At 36.7% G+C, this 25,310-nt stretch overlaps 1 protein-coding gene across 1 annotated transcript in view; it reads left to right on the plus strand.

The window, feature by feature from the left end:
- Window positions 1–10,991: 10,991 nt before the first annotated feature.
- The window catches only part of PLPPR4 (phospholipid phosphatase related 4), a 922,943-nt gene continuing 908,624 nt past the window's right edge, over window positions 10,992–25,310 (plus strand). Inside the window, exon 1 of the mRNA XM_044085713.1 lies at window positions 10,992–11,519. Within this exon, the coding sequence (XP_043941648.1) occupies window positions 11,442–11,519 (78 nt within the window). The 5' untranslated portion in view covers window positions 10,992–11,441. The remainder of the gene's footprint in view (window positions 11,520–25,310) is intronic.

Raw genomic sequence — 25,310 nt, forward strand, 5'->3', positions numbered from 1 at the left:
TCCTGTAGAAGCATCAATCAGGAGCTCAGTTTCACTGAGTTGAACTTATCCAGTTGGCTCCTCATCTAACCTAAGCTCAATAACCTATAGGGAAGCTGGCAACACAGACTCAGAAAATAACTCAACACCCAAAATGTACAACTGTCCATTACTGCTATGGAAAATAATAACTTTAGTGGTGGGCTGTTCATTGAAAACTAAAGCTTTTGCTGCAAAATCTCATACTTAGCTCTAAAATGATTTGTTTGTGTGTGAATCAGATAAATGTGTACTTTCATCATTTGAGAACTATGTTGTTGAAAGATGGTTTTGTGTACAAGTGAAAAAATGCAGTTTTTTATCCCGAGTCACAAACAGAAGGAATTCCTCAAGGATAAGTATTAGGATCTAGCCGTTTCCATTTGTACTACACATCAACAACACCGAATGCACTGACTGTCTGTATCGCTTACTGATCACTCTGTTGGCAACATTATATCCATGCAGAGGTATAAGTAAATTGCAGTCTAAAAGAGGATTATCAGTATAAATTATTTTAAAATGAAAACAATTTTGTTTGAAACTACCCACTATAGAGACAATGTTTATCTCCCTTGGGAGGCATTACTAAAACAGCTAACTTTTCTAAGTACCTTGGATTCTGGGTTGACTCATCATGTGCCCCTGTGAAATATGCAGATGTAACCTTGACTAATCTATTAACAATGCTGTCAAACTAAAATGGAGCATATACCTTCATAGGTTCATAGGTTCATAGGTAGGTACTAGGCTATCGGCCCAAGGGCCTACTTAAGCCTAGCCAACAAGGTTCCCTGGCTTACGCCACCCAAGAAAGTTATTTTCCTGTGCCACTGTCAAGCAGAGACACAGAAGTGATCCCCGGGGTGTATTTCCTATTTCCCATCCACTCATCAAGATTTTTCTTGAAGAGTGCTAATGAAGAACTTTGTTTGACATAGATGGGTGGCCTGTTACAGAGTATGGGAAGTCTCTGGGACAGGAATCTATCCCTCCAGCATGTCCTGTTTATTGTGGTGACAAGGTTTAGGTCCCTAGAGTGTGTAGCTTGGAGGGATTGGGATTTATTTAGGTGTAGCATGTCCAACAGCTCTGGGTTTGACATAGCTTTATATGTTAGGCAGAGATCACCTTGGAGTAGGCGATATGCTATGGAGTAAAGATGGAGTTTTTTGAGGCGGTTAGTGTAGGGCATTTGTTTGAGGCCAGTAATCCTCTTTGTGAGATACTTTTGTGGCCTTTCCAGCTGCTGCAGATGTCTTGTGAGGTACATTCCAAAAGGGGCATTGTACTCTATAATGGGTCTAATGAGTGTCGAGTAGAGGGGAACAATGACCTCTTTTTTCCCGGATGAGAACCCTTTTATAATGAGGTGTGCCACATAGAAGGACTTCCTGACTACTGTGATGATGTGACTATCAAAGGAGAGACTACTGTCCACCTGGGTCCCAAGGTCTCTTATCACGCATTCAGTGTTAAGTAGATTGCTGCCTATGTGGTACTTCATGGGTACAGAGAATTTACCAAAGGGGATGACGATACACTTTTTGGCATTGAGGTGAGGTCATGGCTCTGACACCAGGCATCTGTCTCAGCGAGGCCCTTCTGTAGGATATCCACATCATCTGGGGACTTGACTATGGCTCCTAGATTGCAGTCATCTGCAAACTTCGTTAGCCAGAGGCCTTCTGTGTTAGCCTGTACGTCAGAGAAGTAGATACCAAACAGGAGAGGTCCCAGGATGGAACCCTGTGGTACTCCACTTGTCACTACTTTGTGGTCAGATTTGGAATCTGCAACTTTTACAGTGTGGGTTCTGTCAGTGAGCCAGTTGGCAACCCATCTTGTGACATAGGGATTTATACCTAGTTTAGTGAGTTTTGCTATAATTCCAGAATGGGGGATGGTGTTGAAAGACTTGGCGAGGTCAAGATAGGCTGTATGAACCACCTTACCCTCATCTACGGATTTGGTGACTGCCTCAAAGAAGTTGATCAGGTTCAGAAGGCATGATCTGCCTTTCACAAACCCGAACTGGGTGGGATCCAGAGTTTGGAGGTTACCAATGTCTTTGTTTATGAGTTCCATGATGACACATTCCATGGCCTTGCAGACCAGGCTTGTCAGGCTAATAGGTCAATAGTTCCCAGGATCAGTGGTGACTCCCCCTTTGTGCAGTGGGATAACTGTTGTTGTGCACCATTCAGTGGGCACAAAGCCTCATGTGAGGCTATTATTGAATATGGTGCTTAAGTGGGGAGCCAGTTCATTCTGAAGTTCGTGTAAAACGCAGCCTGGGATGTTGTCCGGTCCCGTGGATGCTGTGTTTTTGGCTTTAGAGAGTGCAGTTTTTACCTGTGGCTGTGATTACAGGGACTCTGCATTCTTCTTGTATAGATATGGGCTTTTTAAGGAGTGAGAAGGGGGGTAAAGATAGCACTGAACCTATCTGCCAGGATGTTGGCAATATCAGTTGGTTCTGTAATTTTCATGCCTTTGTGCTGTAATTCAAAGCAGATCTGAGTGTTGCCATTGAGATTCTTGACATAGCTATAGAATGCTTTGTGGTTGTCCTTGGAATTAGTGGCAATTTTGTTTTCATAGCTAGCTTTGGAGGATCTTGTAAGGAATCTCAGCTTCTTACTGAGGCTGACCAGGGAGCTCCTCCACTCATGGAATTTTACTCGCTTTTGCAACAGTTTCTTCCTTCTGTTGTACAGTTAATTTATGGCAGGGGACCACCAGATTGGCTTCCTTTTTTTGGAGGATAGCATCTTGGTTCTGTTTGGGATAGCATGATCCATGCACTCGCGTAAATTCTTATAGAGTGCATTTGTGTAGGATTCAGCAGTTGTAACTGTATTGTCCATCTGCATGGGTGTCATGAAGTTCCCCACTTCTGTCTTAAGAAGCATGTAGTTGGCTTTGGAGAATTTTTTTACTGTGGTTTCCTTAATGGGGGGTGGGGTGGGATGTGGATATCAAGGGTGATTAGCTTATGGTCGGATCGGACCAATGAGGAGTTGACTTCAGGTGTGGAACACCGGTCACTCATGTTGGTAATAACTAGGTCTAGGATATTGTTGCCCCTGGTGGGGGTGTGGATAAGTTGATCCAGGGCATTGGAGTTTATGAATTCCAGAAAGCATTGAGCTAAGGAGTTGGTACACAAATAGTTTTCCCAGTTAATGGTGGGGTAGTTGAAGTCACCCATTATTAGGGTGTTTGGTTGCATCCTAATATTTTCCAGTACATCAAGAAAAGAGGAGTGGGAATCCTGGGGCATGGTAGCAAGCTACAATTTGGATTGCAGTTTTGCCCAGAGTTAGTTGCACTTGGATAACCTCGGATGCATTGTGCTGAGCAACTAGCCTGGAGGTGTGGATATCCTTAATGAATATGGACACACCTCCACCTTTGGTGTTTCGGTCCAGGTTACATGGCCGAAAAGTGTGGTATGAGTTATAGCCTGGTAGTGCAGGGGTGCTCTCTGGAGCCTTGAATCAGGTCTCAGTCACTGCACATATATCGATGTTCTCCATTTTAAGGAGTGCCTCGAGTGAGTGCATTTTGAGATTTAGACTTCTAGCATTGTAAAATAACTTATTTGACTTACTGGGATATTTATTCACACAACCTCATGTTGCTTAAGTAAATGCTTTCTGAGCATTTACCTGTTTGATGAAATTGGTGTTGGTGTTGTTGAGGGACCTGAGTGCATGCGTTATGTGGTGGATCCTGATGCCTGACAGGCATCTGACTGTTACTTTCTCCTTATTCAACCTAGTGAGTGGGACATCAGTGTGCCTCACTATCGAGTCACCTAAGACTAGTGTGTTGGGTATGCTGGTTTGCCTTAGGGGCTTTGATTGAGTGGCACACTGTTTAGGAGAGTTATGTGTCTCGTGATTAGTGTTGTGTTGTGGTGGTCGAGTGTATCTCTGCCTTGGAGGTCTCTGCTGTTTGGGTAGATTTTTATTGAGAGCCTCAGCGAAGGTGGGTGTGTGGTTTGTGTTTTTATGTGAAGACAGTGCTGGTGTGTGTTCCATGTGGTGTGGTGCACGTGTTGACCTTCTCCTCTTAACCAGCTATTCTGGTCTTGGCTGGAGATTGCGTGCCTTCCAATTTGGATATATAAGTGCATCTCTCCAAGTCTGACTGTTGGAAGGTAAGAGGAGAGGGTTATCAGTGTACATGAGGCAGTTGCTACATTGTCTCAGGATGCCCAAGTTCACCAGGTTAATAGAAGAAAGCATAGGGAACTGACATTTAGACATGCCTGGAGGGATGGTTTTTAATATTAAGTACTGGAGCTGTTTCCTTGTAGAACATTTAGTGGTGGTAGCAATTTTGTGTGCTACAATAATTGCTACAAGAAGTCTGGTAGAGTGCTAAACTAATAAGCTAGTAAAGGTGCAGGAGAGGAGAGAACTAGCAGATCTAAGGGAAAAATTGAAGAGCTGACTTTGGCACCACTCAGAAGCTTACAAACAGTCCTGGATATAACAAATCTGTATGTGGACTAGACTAGTCACAGGAAAAACACAAATGAGGGCTTTTAAACCAGAAAGTTGAAAGAGATGGAAAAACTGCCCAAATGGTCAATAAACTACAGTTTTTGGGCCAGAAACCACTCCTCTTGTGGTAGATAGGCTACCTAGTGCTTACCACTCCCACTGAAAAGCTAGAAGGCTTCCCTTCAACACAGAAAGGCTTGGGGTCTCAGAAGATTACAAACAGTTTTGGATGCAGCAAATCTGTATCTGGACTAGACTAGTTACAGGAAAGGTGGGAAACACGCACAGAAGTGGGCTTTTAAACCATAAAGTTGAAAAAGATGGAAAAAACAAAGCTACAATTTCTGTGCCAGAAACCACTCCTCTTGTGATAGATAGGCTACCTAGTGCTTACCACTCCCACTGATAAGCTAGAAGGCTTCCCTCCAACACAGAACACAAGAATTTTTTTTAATAAAGTGCAAAGGGAGGAAGGAAGAGCAGAAGATAATTCAAGGTTAAGAACCTAAGTGGGTTGGCCTTCTCAAATGTTCTCTCTGTATCAGGTAGAATGAACATTAGACTGGGAGAGATGTCCCAGATCAAATTTACCGTAAGGGCGGGCAACTTCAAAGCCACCAACTATAACAACACCACAGGAATGGGGGGGACCAGTTTCAGAACAGATCAGAAAACAGCAATGTCAGCAAATATATAAAATAATTCAGTCAGGCAAAAATTAAGACAATGCAGAACTCTGAAAAGTTAAAGTGCCAAGAAATATACTTATCAGAGATATATTTCCAGATTGTTTGAGAAGCACTCTTCAGTCAGAACACAAGGAGATTCTAACAGTGTATGCAGGAATTTCCAAACAGGGACTGTTTTTAAATCAGCAAGCCTTGAAACAATCAGATAACACAAAATCTGTTAGACCAGTTTTATAAACTTTAACACCACCACAGGAATAGGGGGGAACCAGTTTCAGAACAGATCAGAAAGCAAACAATGTCAACAAATATATAAAATAATTCAGTCAGGCAAAAATTAAGGGTCCCTATTATTTTGGCAAACGCAATGAATTGCGAACTCTGTTTAGTTGAATGTCATTACGTGAAATGGCAAAATACTGAAAGCATGGAACAGTGATTTTTTTCCCTAGGGAAAAAATTCACTGGGCCATTTTTGGGACTTTGCCATTTCCTCCACTGTGGTGCAATCTTGGAATTGGTATATTTAAATAGGGGGGGGTTGAAGCCCCCCCCCACTTTATTTTGTGTTTTTCTGTGTGTTTGACATTTTGGGTTTTTGGGGATTGTTGGTCAATTATATAGTGTTCACAATTCTGTGCTTTCGCTTATATAATATAGACCCAAAATTAAGACAATGCAGAACTCTGAAAAGTTAAAGTGCCAAGAAATATACTTATCGGCGATATATTTCCAGATTGTGTGAGAAGCACTTTTCAGTCAGAACACAAGGAGATTCTAACAGTGTATGCAGGAATTTACAAACAGGGACTATTTTTAAATCAGCAAGCCTTGAAACAATCAGATAACACAAAAGCTGTTAGACCAGATTTATAAACTTTAACACCACCACAGGAATTGGGGGGGGGGGACCAGTTTCAGAACAGATCAAAAAACAGCAAACAATGTCAACAGCAGGGACATCTTTGAGCAATATTAAAAAAAAAACAGTGGTCATTCTTTCTTTCTTAAATATGATTCAATATATCATAAGAGAGAGTAATCAATACATTAATACCATGGTAACATGATTAAATGATAAATATTATAAAATAATGTTAAGGATATGGGTGTGTGCCTTGGAAAATGACAGAGAAGGTAAACATTTGATCCCATGGGTTTTACAGATGGGAGATGACCCAAGATGAAGACCATGAATCTTGACTATCTATCTTAGTGTACTTATTTCAAGAGGGATATCATGAAATGTTACATTTCTAAAAAGAATGGTTTGCCTCAGAAATATGGTCTGCTGGTGGGATGGGAAATCTAAATTATAAGGTAGCAGAATGAGCTTATATTAAGAGGAAGGGATATCTTGTACTTTGAAGGACTGAGTAATGTAGAGGTTAGATACCTTTTTTTTCAGGCTGATAATACAGAATACAGCTTTCATTTCATTTGCAAATTTTCCATATTCATTCGTAAGCAGATGTATAGTCTTTTAGATATGAGCAAGCTTCAAAATTATCTTGAAACTTACATTACTATGTTTCTTATCTGTGATAAAGATCTGATGCCCATAGCACTAAAAGGCAGCAACAGTTAATTGGGAACATTTGTGCTCTTACCTCATATCTAGGCTGTGTTCCTGGTGATGCACTCCAATCTTATTATTGTGTTATTAATTGAAGTCATGCTTCCCCAACAAGTCGGCAGCTCCATGCTCCTTCCCCTATACCATATTACCACCACCCAAGGAAACAAGGGGATCCATTCTCTAGTCATCTGATTTCTCTTGCTCATCTTCCATTTTATAACCTTATCCATACTACTGTCTTCTTCTCCACTGACTGTACATTTGAAATTCTTAACTAAAAATTCCATTTTTTTCTCTGAAAGTCATCTCCACATCTGTAAGTCTTAAACACAGAACTCATTGATGTTTACCTCAAAGTCAATGGCATGTGCTTCTCTAAGTCGGATAGTAAGGTATAAGTAGTTCAGGGAACTGATAAGCTTGTTTTTACACACAATTCTCCTTTCAGCCCTCATGATTACTCTTCTGCAACCAAAGATTATGTTTACATCTTGATATGTTCTGCGGGAGAAGTGAAATCTGTGATCCACTGACAGGAAGATAATAGTCCAAAGAAAGTAATGTTGGTTCTGCCCGAAGTTTGGAAATCTTCATTCTAAGTCACAGATGTTTGGACAAAAAAATAAACAAAAGATAAATATTAAAATGACAAAACCAATGCGGAACAGCAGACTGAAAGAGGCTGGAACTAGCGTGTAAAAAATATATAACAAATCCAAAAATCCAAACACATACACGCTGTCCAACCGGCTATAAAACGCTGGGTATATTCCTTCACAATGCAAACTTCACGAATAAGCAACGATACTCCAAGCAGTAAAGCAAAGCTTTTTAATAAACGAGAACAAAGTGAGCGCTTTCGCCAATAGGCTTCATCAGACTAACAACAATTCGCTACTTTGCAAAACATTTAAAAACTCTTACATAAAATTTGATTGGTTGCTCACTACAACTTCTAATTAGCACCATACTTTAAAGTGCACAGTGCATATAAAACACAAAACATTAATACAGTAATAAAAGACACATCTCACATCTGAAACAACATCATGTATCACATACATATTTAAAATATATATATATATAACATCCTAACAACTATAAATGTTAATACATATGTCATCAGAAGGAGGAAAGGTAAAAGGTATTGTTAAAAAACATACCTACAAAAATATACATATAAAAAGTCCATTGTATGCTGGCACAAACTATTGTTATAATATGCAAGAAAACAACAGGTCAAAGACCATCCAAGTAAAAAAGCATTATGTGTATATATATATACATAGTAAAACTGACCTAAGGGAACCATCTATCAAGATAGTATAGACAGAAAACAGTGAATAAAAAGTCATTCATATATAACTACATTATTATTAATATTAAAACTAACCTAAAAGGAACATATACCAAAACAATAACGGCTATATATATATGTATTCAGTAATGAAACTGACCTAAAGGGAGCATGTACCAAAACAGTATAGGCAAAAACAATAGATAGAATGTTGTTCATGTACAACTACATTACTATTTATATTAAAACAAACCTAAAGGGAGCATATACCAAGACACTATAAGCAAGACAGTGGATATAGTATTAATTGTGTACATCTATGATAGGCATCCAACATATACATCATGTTCTTAAATTAGAAAGTAGTCGCAGACATCAGTAAATATTAAGAAATATAAAGTTAGACCCAAAACGTATAAAGTAAAAAATTCATTATATACATCTCTATATCAACCAGTGAAAACACACTGCATAAAACCCTAAATAGTGTATACAAGAAATCTCTATTTAGTGGGGTTTAAAAATCCTTCTATTCTTCAGGAATGGTTTGATTTGTACTTTATCGTTTAATCCTGGTGGCATATCAGATCTAAGTCTGATGATCCATCTGGTTTCACATTCAAGGGTCCTATTAATGATATCTCCCCCTCTAGATGGTTCCCTTAGGTCAGTTTTACTTAATTTAATTAATTTAATACTTTAATTAGAAGTTGTAGTGAGCAACCAATCAAATTTTATGTAAGAGTTTTTAAATGTTTTGCAAAGTAGCGAATTGTTGTTAGTCTGATGAAGCCTATTGGCGAAAGCGCTCACTTTGTTCTTGTTTATTAAAAAGCTTTGCTTTACTGCTTGGAGTATCGTTGCTTATTCGTGAAGTTTGCATTGTGAAGGAATATACCCAGCGTTTTATAGCCGGTTGGACAGCGTGTATGTGTTTGGATTTTTGAAAAGATAAATATTACTTATTATCTGATCACTAAAAGTGGTTTTACAGACTGGAACATTTTTTGTAAGGCACTATGGAGAAACAGTAACATAATTCAGAAACACAACAGAGAGAGAAAAAATGTTCTTATGGAGTGATACTGCCTGCTACTACCTTAGATAATTAAGTGCAACTAACAAGAATTGGAAATATTATGTCTCAAACTAAAATTGCAAATTGTGTTTTATCTTTTTCCTTCTTTTCACTCTAATATTTGTATTTGTTATTCTCTGTCTACAATACTATAAATAACTGATTATGTTTCTTATGAAGATGTTTTGCAACTTAGCTGTGTAAATTGGAGCTTTTCTCCTTGGGCCAATGCTGACAATACACTCTTGTGACCCATTTGGACGTTCATGGCAAACAAATGTCCATAAATAAAATAAGTAAATAAACATGGAAATGGAGTATTTAAATTCGTTCTGCAGCTTATTCAAGACTTATGGACATAGAGGGACAATGTAGGTTAAGTGTTCCTTACCTAAGACTATTTGTAGACACTACTACACTTTCCACAAGGTTTCCATGGTGATTGATTCCTGGCTGTTCAGCTTTATCCAGTATCTATATAATTAAATTGCTTTCATTTAGTTTTGATAATGTTTGAAAGTCAGAATATGATGTATGTTCAAAAATGCATCTGTCTGCCTATTTTTATTTTAACATTATGTAATTGCTTATCCTAAAGTAGCATTAGACTCATTCAGTGTGTTATTACTTGTCATGGTAGTAGTCTGCCTATGAACTTCAAAATGCAACCTTGCATGCTACTTAGCAGATCTCGGATATTAAGCACTGCCTTATTCTGCAGCCATTCATTTAAGCTCAGTGGAGTTGTAAAATGATTTGGTATTTAGTTATTTATTTATTTTTTGACTTTTTATAGTAAGTAACTCACTAACACCAGGCCTAAAAGTATAAATAAGTTCCCTGTTGTGCTACATCTTTAAGGATCTTCAAATTGCACATAGATTTTGAAGCTGTATATTCCAGAATAAAATATGTTTTTATGTCTTTCCTTTTTACTGTTGTCTTAATTGTAACAATTCAAGTTGCTCACCTGAACTTCGTACATTATGTTTTCATACAATAATGCTTTACATTGCCTCTATTATGTAGCGGCTATGCATATATTGTTTCCAGAGTTTTTAATGTTTTTATTCTTTGAACTGTGATGTTTTTACAGCTTGTCTCTTGCTGCCTCTTGACTTTGGCCATACCAGAAAAGGGTATTTGGACCAGTGTACTGACCTGGTTGACAAATGGTAAATAGATAACTAACTAAATAAATAAACTGTAATAACAATATTGTCTGTAATGTTGCTGCACAGTTTCTAGAATGTATTCCTTCATATACGTAGTATGCACAAATAGCATAATTGTCTACAGTTGAAGCTGTACTTTCCCCTTTAAAGCTGATTAGCTGTGCTAGCTTTCCATTACTGCCCAACGGTGTATAAACTATGCATAGACTGTGTACCAAATGGCCAGCTTCTGCTAGATCCTGTATCTCTCAGAGCAAATGTTATTGTGAGTGGAAGTAAACACCACAAAAGAGTATTCAAATCATTCTCAAGTTAGTCAAGAGAATACATTCATGTCTGACAGCACTATTTTGTAGTGAAGAGGCTATACATTCACATTTCACTTTGGTATATATACCATACAAAGCAGACCAATCTGCAGTTCTACATTTCATGCTTTACTGAACATTGTATACTGCATTAAACTGTAGTATTGTGTGTAAAACTTGATAGCACAAAATGCAATCACAACTCTAGCTTCCCCATGGTATATAGAACATGACTGCAGTATCATTGCAGATAATATTTTGCTATGCTAGCTATTAAAGAGAAGGCTCAGACTTTTTAAAGTGAACCTGTGCTCATTTGAGTGATTTATTCTATCACACAGCTGACTCCTCTTTTCTATGCTGCCTGCTGTATTACACATTGCTCTATGCTTTTCTTAAGACTCCTGTCTCTTGGCAGCACTGGCCCAGATCTAACACAAGCAGAGCATAATGCAGGCACACGCACATTCACAGGCAAACAGTACAACAGCTGTGGATAGCAAAGGAAAATACTCAGTGCTGTCTTAGTGGCAGCCATTTCAGACCTTGAATTGCAGAGATTTTTTTCCCTTTATGTTTGGCTATACAAAGAACTGGGTTGCTGTGTGAGGAGAAGCAGAAACTGCACACTCCATAGGTGACTCCTGGGAATGCTTAAGAACCACTAACAAAAGCAACAGCAGCATTAAGTCGACAGAGGCAAGACTGGTGTGGATCGTTAAAATAGCAAAGTTATTGCACCAACATTGTGGAAATTCAAAGCTAAAGAAAGAGGGAAGCATGTCTGCAAAGAGCAGGCAGAGAAGCAAAGTGACCAAGGACAGTGTGACGCTACTGCCTTGCTTTTATTTTGTTGAGGTAAGTGAAGGAATATAGCATTATATAAGGGTCAGTAACATCAAGCAATGAGGGGTTCAGTAATCACACTATGGCAATAGATCCTTGAACTTAAAAACAGATGATTTTAAATACAATGTCATAGTTCACTATGCCTGTTATAATCAGGGAAATACACTGCAGTGTTATTTGTAGTGGTTTAAATGCAAGAAATAATCCTTTTAAATCCATATGGAAATCTTGTACATTACAGCAGCCAGGGGCTACACAATATTGGCAGCTGTCCAAGTAAAATCATCATTTGTTGCCAAAAGGCTTCTTTTCTAATAAAAAATATACATATATTAGAACCTAGCTGGTATGTAAGCTGCAACCATGCTGCTGTTGTGATACTGTATTTTAATTCAAGTACTTTAAACACTGAAATAGAATCAGATAGTGAGATATTAAGAAATTATATGATACTTTAATATTATTTTTGAAAGCATCCCATTATAAAATCATGGCTATGTATCTCAATCGAATATGAAACAAAAACATAAAAAATAACCTTGAAAATTAAAAATGAAAGCATTCCATGCTGATTTTTCTTTTTCTTCATGGTCAGACTTGTTTAAATGAAGCATTAGTATATGTAGTATTTTAATCTGTGCTATTTAGAACACCTGGCACTAGCAACAATTCTCAATAAATTCTTAGCCATTCTGAAGAATGACTGACGTGCTTTCATATTAAACTTTTGATTGTGACCTGTTAGGATTTATCAGCAGCTAAACATAAGAATTTGCTAGTTGATCTATGTTATTCTGATAGCAGCATATCTATGTTTCATTATTGTACAGCTCAGTTATTGGTAAGGTGATGGCTACTAATAAATAGAAACATAATGAACTCTAAGACCTCCTGTTTCACAAATGAAGCATGTAGGCTAAAGGTCAAATGACCCATTTTGTTGCACAATACCGCATAAAATCAAGTTTGGTGTCATAAAGCAACCGAAAAATAACATGTTAAAGAAAAACATGGTATCCATTTTCATTCAGTGGCAAAACTAATGAATATAGCCATAAGATATATTCAGATATCATGCTTAAAAGTGTATCAGTCTATACCTGAAGCCACAGTCAGAACAATGTATGTTTGCTAAATTATATGATGTGTTGAGATTATAGTATTCTGTGTTATCTTATGTTATTCTTCATTTTAATGAGAAAGGTCTTTTAGAGACCCCCCCCCATGTGGAGAATTTTACCTGAGCGATTGCATGCAAGTACAACTTCCAGTATGATGCTTTATAAATATAAGTTAAAAATGCTTAAAACCTGCTCTGTGTATTAAAGTTTAAATAAGTAAAAGTAGTGTACATACTTTGATATAAGGCAGAGGGTGAATTACTGAGAGCAAAACTATACAGACATAGACCAGAACAACATTACTTAGATATTGGGATAACTCTTTTGTGCTGTTAGGGTCAGTGTTAGCATTAGAAAATATGACCTGTACATGCAAAAATAAAAAAGTGCCTAATTGCCAACATCAGCAATTTTACAAGACAGGACCAATTATTAGTATCAAGAAATAATATTGACATGTAAAAACCTAGACGATGCTCCACAGCAAGAAAAGCATGGCCAATTGAATGAAAATAAATGATACAGCTCAAAAGAAATGCACTTGAAAGAGGTGGATTTTCTCATTCGTTTAAAGAATATCTAAGCATAGATTGCATACATAAGACAAAACGACACATACATAGCTTTGTTAAAAAGTAATACTGTAAGATGCCATCAGCAGAAGCTACTGAAGCCTAGGTGTCTCTTCTTCCTGGTAAAAAGTATGACACTATGTCCTGTCCTAATATACCCAAAGTACAGGGATGTTGAACATATATTTTCCCTTGCCCTTGACTAACAAGTTCAAAGTGCAGAGTAGTTAACATAAAAACTCACTAGAATTGCTTGTTTCAGCCATTCCTTGTTTGGCTGATGAGATACTGAAGGCTATTGGTGGGTAATACTTGCACAGGAACTGGTAAGGGCTATGGGAGTCTGGAAATGGACTTGGAGGAGGGGACTGAGGCACTGATTGCCTATGAGGGCAGACAGGAAGTTGAGAAGGAAGCAGAGGAGTAGATGAAAATGTTGGTGCAACTTCCCTCGGACAGCAAGTTATTTATAGACAGCTGTTAGGGTTGGAAACTGCATGGCAATGATTTTCTGTGGAAAGCAGAATTTACTGAGCTGAACTTTACAAATGGCAACTCATTCAATTTAAGTTCAGACGGGTGTGAGGAAACCAGATCTGATGGTAAAGGATCAGATAGTGTTGCTATTAGACATCATATGTGCACTGCTTGTTTGAAGAAAGAATGCCATACAATTGTACATAGATTACTATAAGTAAAATGTTTGTAAGGTGAAATGAGTGAGTCTCTGTCTCACATTCAGAAGATGTATTCAATACCCAGTACTTCAGAATATAAATCAACACATCATGCATTAATTCTTATATCATTTAATATAAACATTTCTGTTTCTGTTTAATGCAATTCCAGGACTAGACAATCTTGGGTCAGGAAATAAACTTCACATTAATTTGGCAAGTCAAAATTCATGTCTATAAGCCCAAGATGTTACATAACCATGATGCATAAACTATTTTAAGCAGCTTTCCTGATTGTTCTCTAAAAGTGTGCCATTTGTAAATTCTATCTTTAGAGTAGTATAAAACAGAATATAGCACATGTCTAAATAAAAATTTTAGAAGCTGATAAGAAATATGATGTTTATACCATGGAGCAGTGACTCTGCAGTTGGTATATTCATTTAGCATGAGAAGATCCACCCCAATAAGCATTTTTATCTTTTGCTTCTATATGAAAATTTTAATGATCCAATTTTGAAAAATTGCAGGTACGTTATATATGTATGTTCAGAGAAATCTGTTTTGAAGAAAAAAAAAGTATATGTGCTCATTGCTAGAGACTGGGCACAATATATTAGTTCCCTTAGGAATCTGTTTCCAGCACGAAAAAATTGTTCTTGTATCAGAAAAAAGCAAAACCAAAGCCATATGGCAGTATGCCAGAATAAACCATTACAACTAGGAAATTATTTGGCAGAATTTCTATTGTAACTTTTTGAACTAATCTTCTATACCTAGTATTTATAGGTCCTCAGTGAGCAAAAATGTTGTCAGGCATATGTGTTCTGTCTAGTGTGTACTGTTAAATCTGAATTCTAGAAAGAACATGAGACCCAGTACTGGGAAACAAATGTTGCTAATCCCTATGTAAAAGCTGAATCTCGTTGATGACTGCAGGAGTCTTGTATCTCCATTTCTGCAGTCTATGTCAAAATGTTCATTATTTTTTCTATGAAGTCACTTATGCTATATTTTATAAACAGTGGTAAAAAGTCTTCTCATCAAATATGAGTACATCTAAATAAAATAATTAGACTATCATCAAAGCAGCCTACCCTGTCTAATGGCATAGAGCTTTTAACCAGGATGCTTGACACTGAGATATGAAGCATACATATTTACCATTTTACCAGAAAATGTACACTTCAGATAAGTATTCATATTTTAAAGGTATATACATATTAAATCAGATAAACATAATAAAATATAATATTTGATGAGTGACGTTTAATAAAAACTGATTAATGTAAAATGTGTTTTCTAGGGATGATCCACTTATTTAGTTTTTCTATAAATGTATAAGTGAAATGTCAGCTTTATTGTTTTAATGACTTTGAATCTGACATGGTTTGCATATTTCTTTTTAATATTTTGGAATGAAAAGAAAGACGTTCATACTTCACAATGACTACTGCTGTTACATTAGAACTTTATAATCTGGAATACATGAAACATTCATTGGCAAGTTTCTTTCTTAAGGTCTTACTCATTTGCTTCTGAATATCTTGACTTCCTCGTTATGTAATAGGAAGAATGATGCATTCACCAAACATTCCTGAGTATTTGACTATTTCTGACTTATTATATTAGACAGCAGTCTATGTTGAGCCTCCATCACTCTTTCACTGAAGTAAAACTTCTACATATCATTCATAAATTGTCCTTCACTTATTTCACTACAGTTAGCTGAAACAATCGTTCTCATTTGAATTGGATGCTAGTTAAAAACAGTGATCTTGTTACTTTTACTGAGATTGTTTGCACTGTATTAGATGTTATTGCCAGTAGCCATCTGTCAGTGTTAGGAATATGTCAGAATGAGAAAACTGTAAGAATATGACAGGCTAATAAACACCATTAAATTTTAGGATTAACCATTTGTTGATGGATAAATGCATAGGAGCAGTGCTCTACAGTAAAAGAAACAATGCAATGTAAAAACAATTTAATGGCAGAGATAATTGGTGTGAACAAAAATAAATAAAAAATTATCAGTACACATTAAATCCAGATGGCCTGTGGGATAAAAAAGAAATGTTAGTTTACCCTGCAATTAAATTCAGTCGCTACCACTGTATGCTATTAGTCATTGCTACAAAGGTATAGGGACTGTCAAGGATTAAAAGAAAAAAGACAATATGATTTTAGGGTAAATACTGCAAATATATGTTTGTGACAGAATTATTCTTTGAAAGGGGTTAGGGTGAAGTCAGAAATACTTGCAGGTAAAAAGTATATGGTCATTGTATGCTGGCATTTTTCTGCAAACTATTACAATTATGTCATTATGCTTTATTCTGAAATAAAGGGAATGTGCTGAAAAATATACATGCCAGAATCTTTAGAGAGGCATCTCTTCAGAAATACTCTAACTGAAAATAATGAATCCAGTTATTTTGCATCATAAAATTTAAGTGATTTTTAACTGGGCATTGGCATTAGTCTGTGGTAAGCAGTGCTCAAGAGTTTTGTTGTTTGTTTGCTTGCTTTATTGTTGACTTGTTTTATTTACAGAGTCTGAATGTAATTCTTATGTAATTGTTTGTTTCTTATTCCCCTATGATCATCTTGCCAGGTGCATATTAATCCCATTAATTTCTTCCAACTCTTATCATCAGAACACCCTAGGAGTGAACAACAGAACTGAAGGGCTGTAGTCATGACTAAGTTAAGAAGTTAGACATACTGACGTTTCTTATGGCACTGCTTCTTGATGTAGGGTTGCTTGTGAGTACACACCTGTGCACACCTGTTATGCTTAGCTGAAATGCATGCACTCCTTTGCAGGACTCGCACTTCTGCATTGCTGTATATGACACTGAGGTAATGGGCCTTTACCCACTGGTGCACCTTCACAACTTCCAACACCCCCCCCATGCACACACACTGAGTGGGAGGAGATGACCTCAGCTAGTCACTATCAACCGTTCCCAGCTGGGTCCACCAGTACCTGGACTGCTTGTTGACCCTGAATCATTTTCAATGTAGTCAGGATCAAAGCTTCTATACTTCATAGGTGTTTCAGCAATAAGGTAAAGTTCAGTATTAAGTCTATTATAAAAACAAGTCAGGCAATCATGGAAAGACAGTTTCAGCAAGTATCATAATGCACATCTGCTGATACATTCCTCTGTTTTCAAGTTTTCCTCCAAGTTTGTAACAAATCACTACATGTTGTAGTTGTCAGTCAAATAAATATATGTGTGCATATGACAGCATTTAACACATTTTTAATTTTCATAATGTGTAAGACCACAACATTGTACAGCAACAGACATATAGATGGAAATTGTTTTAAAATATAACTAACCAAACTTATTGCTTAGTTTTGATATTTTTGTCACCTTTATTTCAACATTCCTTTGCTATCTCTGCTCTTACTATGTACACGACACTGGTAGTTACTGCTCTGTATGCATTTTTATCGTGTTATATTGCATAATATAGGGACATATGATGTACTTACTGTAGAATACTGAAATGTAAGCTGAGGCATCGTAACCATTCCTTTTGTATTGGGAGACATAACATATTTGTCCATAAGATCTGAAACCAGAGGCTAGAATGGGCTCTCTGGTCTAAGGCTGTGACATTTGACTAAGTGGCAAAGTTCAAGTGAGTCATGGTTTTAGTATTTACCCAACTTCTCCTATTTATTATCTCCTTCTCCCTCCTGCACAGAACAAACTATAATATAATTATCTGCATGTATTCATTAATTATTTCCAGTGATAACATTTAAAAGGAATTTTCATCATACTTCAACCTTTCCTAGCAATGTTTATTACACACTGTAGTTCTCAAGCTGGATATATAGGCTAGAGAGCTATCTGAAGAAAGTTTCCTGCTCTCCATCCATGACTCAGTGATTTTCTTTTACATGGTAAATCAGTCTCTTCAACAACAGACAATAATTTAAATGGAAAAAAATGGTGGAGTAGCAGAGGATAATCTTCAAGAGTTAGTAAAATTATTACTTCATCATTTATGATATTTTGTAAACAGTAGGATCTTGGCAAGACCACTGAGATATCTAAAATGAAAATAAATATTGGAAATCATTGATTTGTTGTATTTGAAGAATAACTAACATCTTACTGAAAAGTCTGACAAACGATTATGAAGTAAAATTAATTTCACGTTCTATAAAAGTTCTATATATTGTTCTTTACAAAACAATGCAATTTAACCCTGCATAATCACATACAGTGTCCATTAGGAATATAATTGAGTTTGTTGCCTTTACAGATTACTTCCTACTCAAAATGATAAACTTCTGTTGTGATAATATAACATCTAACCATTATATTAGTTGTCACACCAGACTACCACATGTAAAGAAAGAACACATTAGGTGCAGATTTAGTTTTATCGCAGATTAGATCTAAATGAACATGTAAGGAACAAACTTTTTTTTTAGTGTATATTGCCTTAGTAGAAAACCATGATGAAAAATTATATAGTTCCTCATTGTATCTTGTCTGAGTTGTGTGTTAAAATGACTGACTCATTCATTTAATCATTCAATTCAGTCATTCATTGCTACATTAATTTACCTCTGATGAATCACGTCAGAAAGCATCAATTTTATTTTAATGTCAAGCAAAATTCATACTAGTAAATTTGTTTATTTTGGAACAAGTCATTCCAGAATGTATCAGTAACTAACTATTTAAGAGATAGCTTTATATAGTTTGCTGTACACAGCCTTACTAGTGACATGTACTGCCTTACTATCCCTATCCCATTTAATTCCATACAGCAGATGTAGTTTTCAGAATATGTATCATTTTATCTTTATAACTTTACCTCACTTCCACCTATACACCTCAGCATTAGGATGAGTGTTCATTGTACTGTACATTGAGAAACATCTCTTGGACCACTGGTATGCTTTCCATATGCTTTCTTTTGATGTTGTAGTTATGCTCACCTATCAGTCTGCCTTACTTGGCTGCATTTTATGTTTGACCTCTTACATCTTTTAATTATATTACTAGTGGAACAAATATTGTTTTCATCCTCCACTCATTTCTATTATATATTACATAGGCATTTTTCCTGATATTGTCTGCTCTGGGAGAAATTTGGTAAAATAAAAGGACACATTTTTCCTTTATTGCTATCCATCACATACTGCTTCTGCTTTTCTATAATACTGCTCTAGGGAGTTTGTTAACACTTGTCAAGTTTTATGGACTCTGAGGTTGTCTGTTGTGTATTTTGGTAATACAGTGCTATTTTACTGTTAATCAATTGTCTACAAATTCTGATACCCATTTATACTTAATGTCTGTTTTCTAAAGTAATAATTTCTCTGCATGCCAAGATTTAATCACTGTCTTTGTTCACAGTTATACCATAGTCACTAGAATCTCAGCATTGCCCAAGGACAAGGCCAGTTTTACTTTTAGGTTTAATGAATTGGTAATTTTCCTACATTCAAAAAAACTGAGATCACTAAAATTGATTTTAAAGAAGCACTTTCAAGTACCTGTACTAATACAATTGCTTGATATTGTAACTCATTTTTTAATGTCTCAGTGCTGACGTTTTAGTTTGTTGTACTATAAACACAAATCTTCTACTTCTCACAAACACTTGAAAACAACACTTTGCATTTGGAGCAGCAACCCAAGTAATAAAGTAAGAAAAGGAATTTAACGTCTGTGTAGTACATCACAAACTAAGAGCTTTTTGAACATCTTTCCTGATTATGATATTAGTACATGTACAATCACTGGATAACTTGTTGACATACTATGCATAAAATAGAATTGCATTAGGCTAACTTTTTAATTGAACATTATTATATCTTTTCAAGCAAAGCAGTCTATGTGGGAAACAGAAATCAGTTGCTGGAGAGGAGAATGAAAATGACACATATATATATAGATATATTGATAGATGGATAGAGATATGGGTGAGTGGTGTAGGGTAATACTTGTGAATCACATAACTGGGACTTGTCAGAACAATGAAAGCTGTATGTCTTTTTAGGTTATATTCTGTAATGAGGCTGTACTCCTTACTTTGTGGCAGACTGTCTGTCTATAAATACTGCCTCCACAGTTGCTGCACCCATGGGTAAAGTCAAAAACAAAGTTAAAATAACTGACTTTTGAGGAATTACAATTATGCAACTGAAAATTACAACCAACCCTACATTGTCATTATAATTTTCTATTTAGTAAAATAAAATTGATTTTTTCCCGTTAAGCAGTGCCATTTTAACTGAGATTTTAATGAATTTTAGTGAATTTTCTTTTTCTGTATTGTAAATATTCACTTCTATATAACCTTATATTTTGAAGCAATTTCTTTTTACTACTAGAAAAAGGAGATAAAGAGAAAAATCACTTAAATATGTGCATTGTTATACATTTGCTTATTTACATAAAGCAATAATGCAAGAAATGAAGCAGGACCAAAAGATACACACAGCCTATGGGTGATGTTATTGTTGAACATGTGATGGGGGCATAATTATTTAAACCTTATGGTCTTACTTATCTAATTGTTTATTCTGATGAAGTCATTGGTGTACCACCGACGAAAGCACTAAATTAAAGTTGTCTGTGGAGTATCTTTTGGTCCTGCTTCATTTCTTGCATTATTGGTTTGTTCATCATAATTTGGTTGGTTATTTAAATAAAACTAAACTATTCATGTTGTATAGCACAGAATTATTGAATTTATCAACTAATGAGAATATTTTTGCTTTTTCAGTTTGCAATGTTTTCCTCTTTTAAACTTTTATTAAACAGTCACAAAATATATATGCTGTTCAAACAACACTCATAATTTCCCCAAGAAAAAGTAATACAAAAACATATTTAACACACCATTAACGGTCTCATATACATAAACAACTGTGATGTCCAGGGTGGGTATCACAGGAAAAAAAGAGGCCATCAAGGGGTTTTATGAGTCCCAGTACCATATGGCTTAAAAGTACTGAGATGTCTGTTTCCCTATAAATGCACATCCTGGTGGTAGGAACTATTGTACTCAGCAAATAACCTCTGTGTGTCTGTGCATGCAAGGGTTGGGGTGCAGGGGTGAGTTAGTACCTGTGTGCATGTATGGCTTCACCTATCTTTTCCCATGTTTGCATTTGCCGTTGTATGATATGGGTGTGCACAGTTCAAAATGGTGCAAAATCACTGGATGGATAAGACACTGCAATAATATTCCTTAGAAGTGTTTGCCAACCCCAGCAATAAGGGGAGGGAGGGCCGCACTGCATTTCATTCTAAAATCTTGCATTCTGCAAGTTTCATTAGGACAGGATGTTTAACACAAAAAGAGAACCAGAGGATTTTATGTGAGGGACAAAAGGGACTGCGGATGGGATGGTACAGTTGCAGAACTGCAAGTCCACAGTAGTGATAGAATGCTACAGCTATCATAACAAGACAGAGAGAAAGAGGGAGGCAAATAAGTATTCTTATTGGGCATGTATACAAAATGAATGGACATGTGACCTGGTTAGCCCATAACACTGCGGACTGAGGCCATGAATTAATTAGTAAAATGTACTACCTATTATCACCTACCTGCACCAGAGATGACAGAGGACACTGTAGTTCTACAGAATATTTTGTCTTATTCCTCTACTTCCAGGAGACCAGCAGGTATCATGGTGCAGTGCAGTAAAAGAGCAAGGGAGGAGGGAGAGAAGTGGGACTTGCACTAAATGATTAGATGTTAGAGGGGAAAGAGCATGCCAGCCAAGAAATATAAGTTCACCACCTTCATGATGGTTAACCTTGAGAATGTACCCCTACATATTGGAACATTTTATTGTACATAAAGGAGATCTGGATAATAGGTAAAACAATGCTCCTACTTAAGAGTGAACCTGCAAGCTACTCCAAAAACTATAGACCAATAACTTGCCTTCCAACAAAGTATAAATTATACATGGGAATTGATGCTGACAGAGTTTATGGTCATTTAAAAGAAAATTCAATTATGGCAGTAGAACAAAAGGGCAATAAAAGAAAGTAATATGGAACAAAGGATCATTTGTTGTTAAATCATAGTGGAGAACTATAAAAAGGGGAAGAATCTAAGTATGGCATGGCTTGACTACAAAAAAAGCATTCGATAATATCCCATGGATAAAAGAGTGCTTAAAAATGTATGATACATCCTACACTGATCGACAATGTTACAGTGACTATAAAACAATGGCAGACCCCTTTGCAATTAAACCATGATATAGGACAAATTATTTTCCCTGGGATAATAATTCAAAGGGGGATATTTCAGGGTGACTCTCCATCATTGTTACTGTTCTGCCTTGCCCTTAACCCATTAAACTGTTTACTTAACAGCTTTGGCCATGGCTACAATTCCCTAGAAAACAACAAAGTCTAAACACTTCTCATCTTCTATTTGTTGATGATTTAAAACTGTATAGCTCATCAGATGAGGAACTGAAAGCACAGCTCCAGGTTGTCAAAACTTTTTCAGTTGATATTGGAATGTCATTTGGCCTTGATAAATGTGCAAAAGCAACCTGTCATTTAGCCTTGATAAATGTGCAAAAGCAAGAAAACTGCAGCACCAGAAAAGCATCAGTTTGGGACAACAATGTGATATAAAAGAACTTGAGCAAGAGGGAGTGTATAAATACCTGGGAATTGATAATGGATCAGCAATAAAACATGAACAAATGTGAGTAAAACGTAGTAAGGAATATTTTAGAAGACTTAAATTAATCCTGAAAATAGCATTGGCATCTAGAAACAAAATCCAAGCAATAAACCAATTTGCTCTTCCTGTCCTAATTTACAGTTTTTAAGTGATTGCTTGGCCCCAAAACGTGTTGGATAGATTAGATATTAAAACAAGAAGGATGCTTCATGTTCATCAGATGATCTATAAAAATCAGTGCATACCAAGATTATATATTTCTCATTCCGAAGGAGGGATGGGCCTCCTTGAAACTAATTACATGTACAGATCTGCAATCGTGGGACTCTACAAATATCTGCTGACACCATGAGACCCAAACATAGTGAAAGTTTTGAAACATGAGGAGAATAAATCTAAGATGACTTCCAGTCTAGCAGAAGCATATCACTGTCAAGCAGGAATGAAAATCAAATCAGAAGTATATAAAAATCAGGCAGCAACTGAATGTGCCAAAAAACAAAAGAGAGAATATAAGGTGAAGGATTAGATGAAAAGGCAAGAAATGTGGGGTCTACTTCATTTTACTGAAAGCTCATTTCATTGAAACTCAGTTGCCTGTGCACAATTCACTGAAAGCTCATTTCACTGAAAAATCATTTGACTGAAACTCATTTCATCGAAAGTTATATGTAGCCTTTTCCCCACTGTAGTCCGACCCTGGAGTTGGTATATAAAGTAAGGGTGTGTGTGGGAGGCATAGCCTCCCACATAGTTTGGTTATATATTGTTTTCTGGAAAGAGTTATTCACTGGACTTGTAAGTATCCATATCTATGGTTTTAAACATTTAAAATAGGTGGGGGGCTACACACCCCACACCCCCAATGTGGGGGGCTGTGCCCCCCACCCCCCTTACTGTATATACTAACTCCAAGATGGCACTACAGTGGGGAAAAGGCCATATATAAACTTTCAACGAAATGCGTTTCAGTCAAATGAGTTTTCAGTGAAATGAGCTTTCAGTGAATTGTGCGCAAGCAACTGAGTTTCAGTGAAATGAGCTTTCAGTGAAATAAAGTAGACCCAAAATGTAGACAATGCATAAATATAGTTACAAGTACAGAAAACTTCTGGGAGAACCTCATGTTGATCAGGAACAAATGCAGAAATGGTTAAGGAAAGGTGAATTCAAACCAAGAGATGAAAGGTTAATATTGGTGACTCAAGATAGTCGGCTATATGCATGCTGGTTTACAAAGACCATTGAACATGTGGGAGAAACAGACAAATGTAGGTTTTATAAAACCAAACTGGAAACAGTCATGCACCTTGTTGCTGGTTGTGACATACTAATGGCAGAAGGACTGTATACTGAAAGGCACAATAATGTGGTGAGACTTTTGCACTGGGAATTGTGCAAACATTATGGTTTTGAAGTGCCTGAAAAGTACTGGAAACATGAGCCACAAAGCATCATAGAAAATGATGAAGTCTATCTCACATGGGATCATCCATTACCAAGAGTTCAAAAGATAGATGCTAGAAAACCAGATATAGTGGTCCAGGAAAAGAAGATAAGAGTAGCATTGATCATTGAAATTTCCGCACCCAGTGACTACAGTGTCCTGCGCACAGAGAGACATAAAGTTATAAAATATCAGGATCTGCTAGCAGAAATGAGAGCAATGTGGAAGAAAGATACCCAAATAGTTCAAATAGTAGTAGGAGCAATGGGTCTTATAAAAAAAGAGTCTAAAATCTTATTTAGATATGCTACCAATACGTGTAACTCCATACTAACTGCAGAAGGAGTCATTACTGGGCAGATTGCTGGTGCTGCGAAGAGCACTTTTGGCTGACATCAAAGAGTGAAACAATACTAATTTCATGAACTAAATAATCGTACTTTGACTTAGGAATGGGGTCTCATGGTATTAGAAACCCAAAACACTTGGAGGAATAAAAAAAGACAGCTGGACAATGGACACCAGTAGATTTGTTTCCTGGCAACAGAGGGGAATATTGCCTGCCTGGCATGAAGCATGTTGTAGATTATGAACTATAATCCAAAACTACTATGAACTATACATTTCCTAACCTGGCAACAGTGTATCAACAATTATATATATGATTCTTGGCAGCCATAGCCCAAGAACACAATGTGGTATGGGTGTTTTCTTTATTACTTAATGTGCACTACGGGTTTGATTGTGTATGAGCAAGTGATGGATGCTGTGATAGCTGTGATCTCATGCTTATCCCACTGTTCATTATCAAGGCTTTGAGTATGCTGCAGTCAAAATAGTTCACATTACTTTTGCCCATATGAAGTCCCATGGCTGTCTCTTCCATCTAGTAATGATCCTGTGGCATAGGATACAGAAACCTGACCTGAGTCAAAAGTACATGGTCTGTGGACTTCAGTCTTGAGGTAAAGCAATTCCTCACACTGGGATTTCTGGATCCTGGTGAGATAATGCTTTCAATTTACTGCAGCAGCAAGGTAGCAAGAGGCTGTTTACCTTTATTGCTGTTTCCACAATAATTAATGAAGGGGTAAACTTCACAGGCTGGCTCTGTTCATCCCTTCATCAGTTTGATCAGTGGCTGAGCTGTTGGCTGTCTCCCTTCCATGCACACAGAATAGCATAGATCACTGGCTTCACTAACTGAAATGTATCTTCCAGGGGGACCTTTTTAGCCTGCATGAACTGCCAGGAGTGGAACCACATGTAGTCTACTT

The sequence above is a fragment of the Protopterus annectens genome, chromosome 10.part0, assembly GCF_019279795.1.
Source record: "Protopterus annectens isolate FY-2018-M chromosome 10.part0, PAN1.0, whole genome shotgun sequence".
NCBI classification, from domain to species: domain Eukaryota; kingdom Metazoa; phylum Chordata; order Ceratodontiformes; family Protopteridae; genus Protopterus; species Protopterus annectens.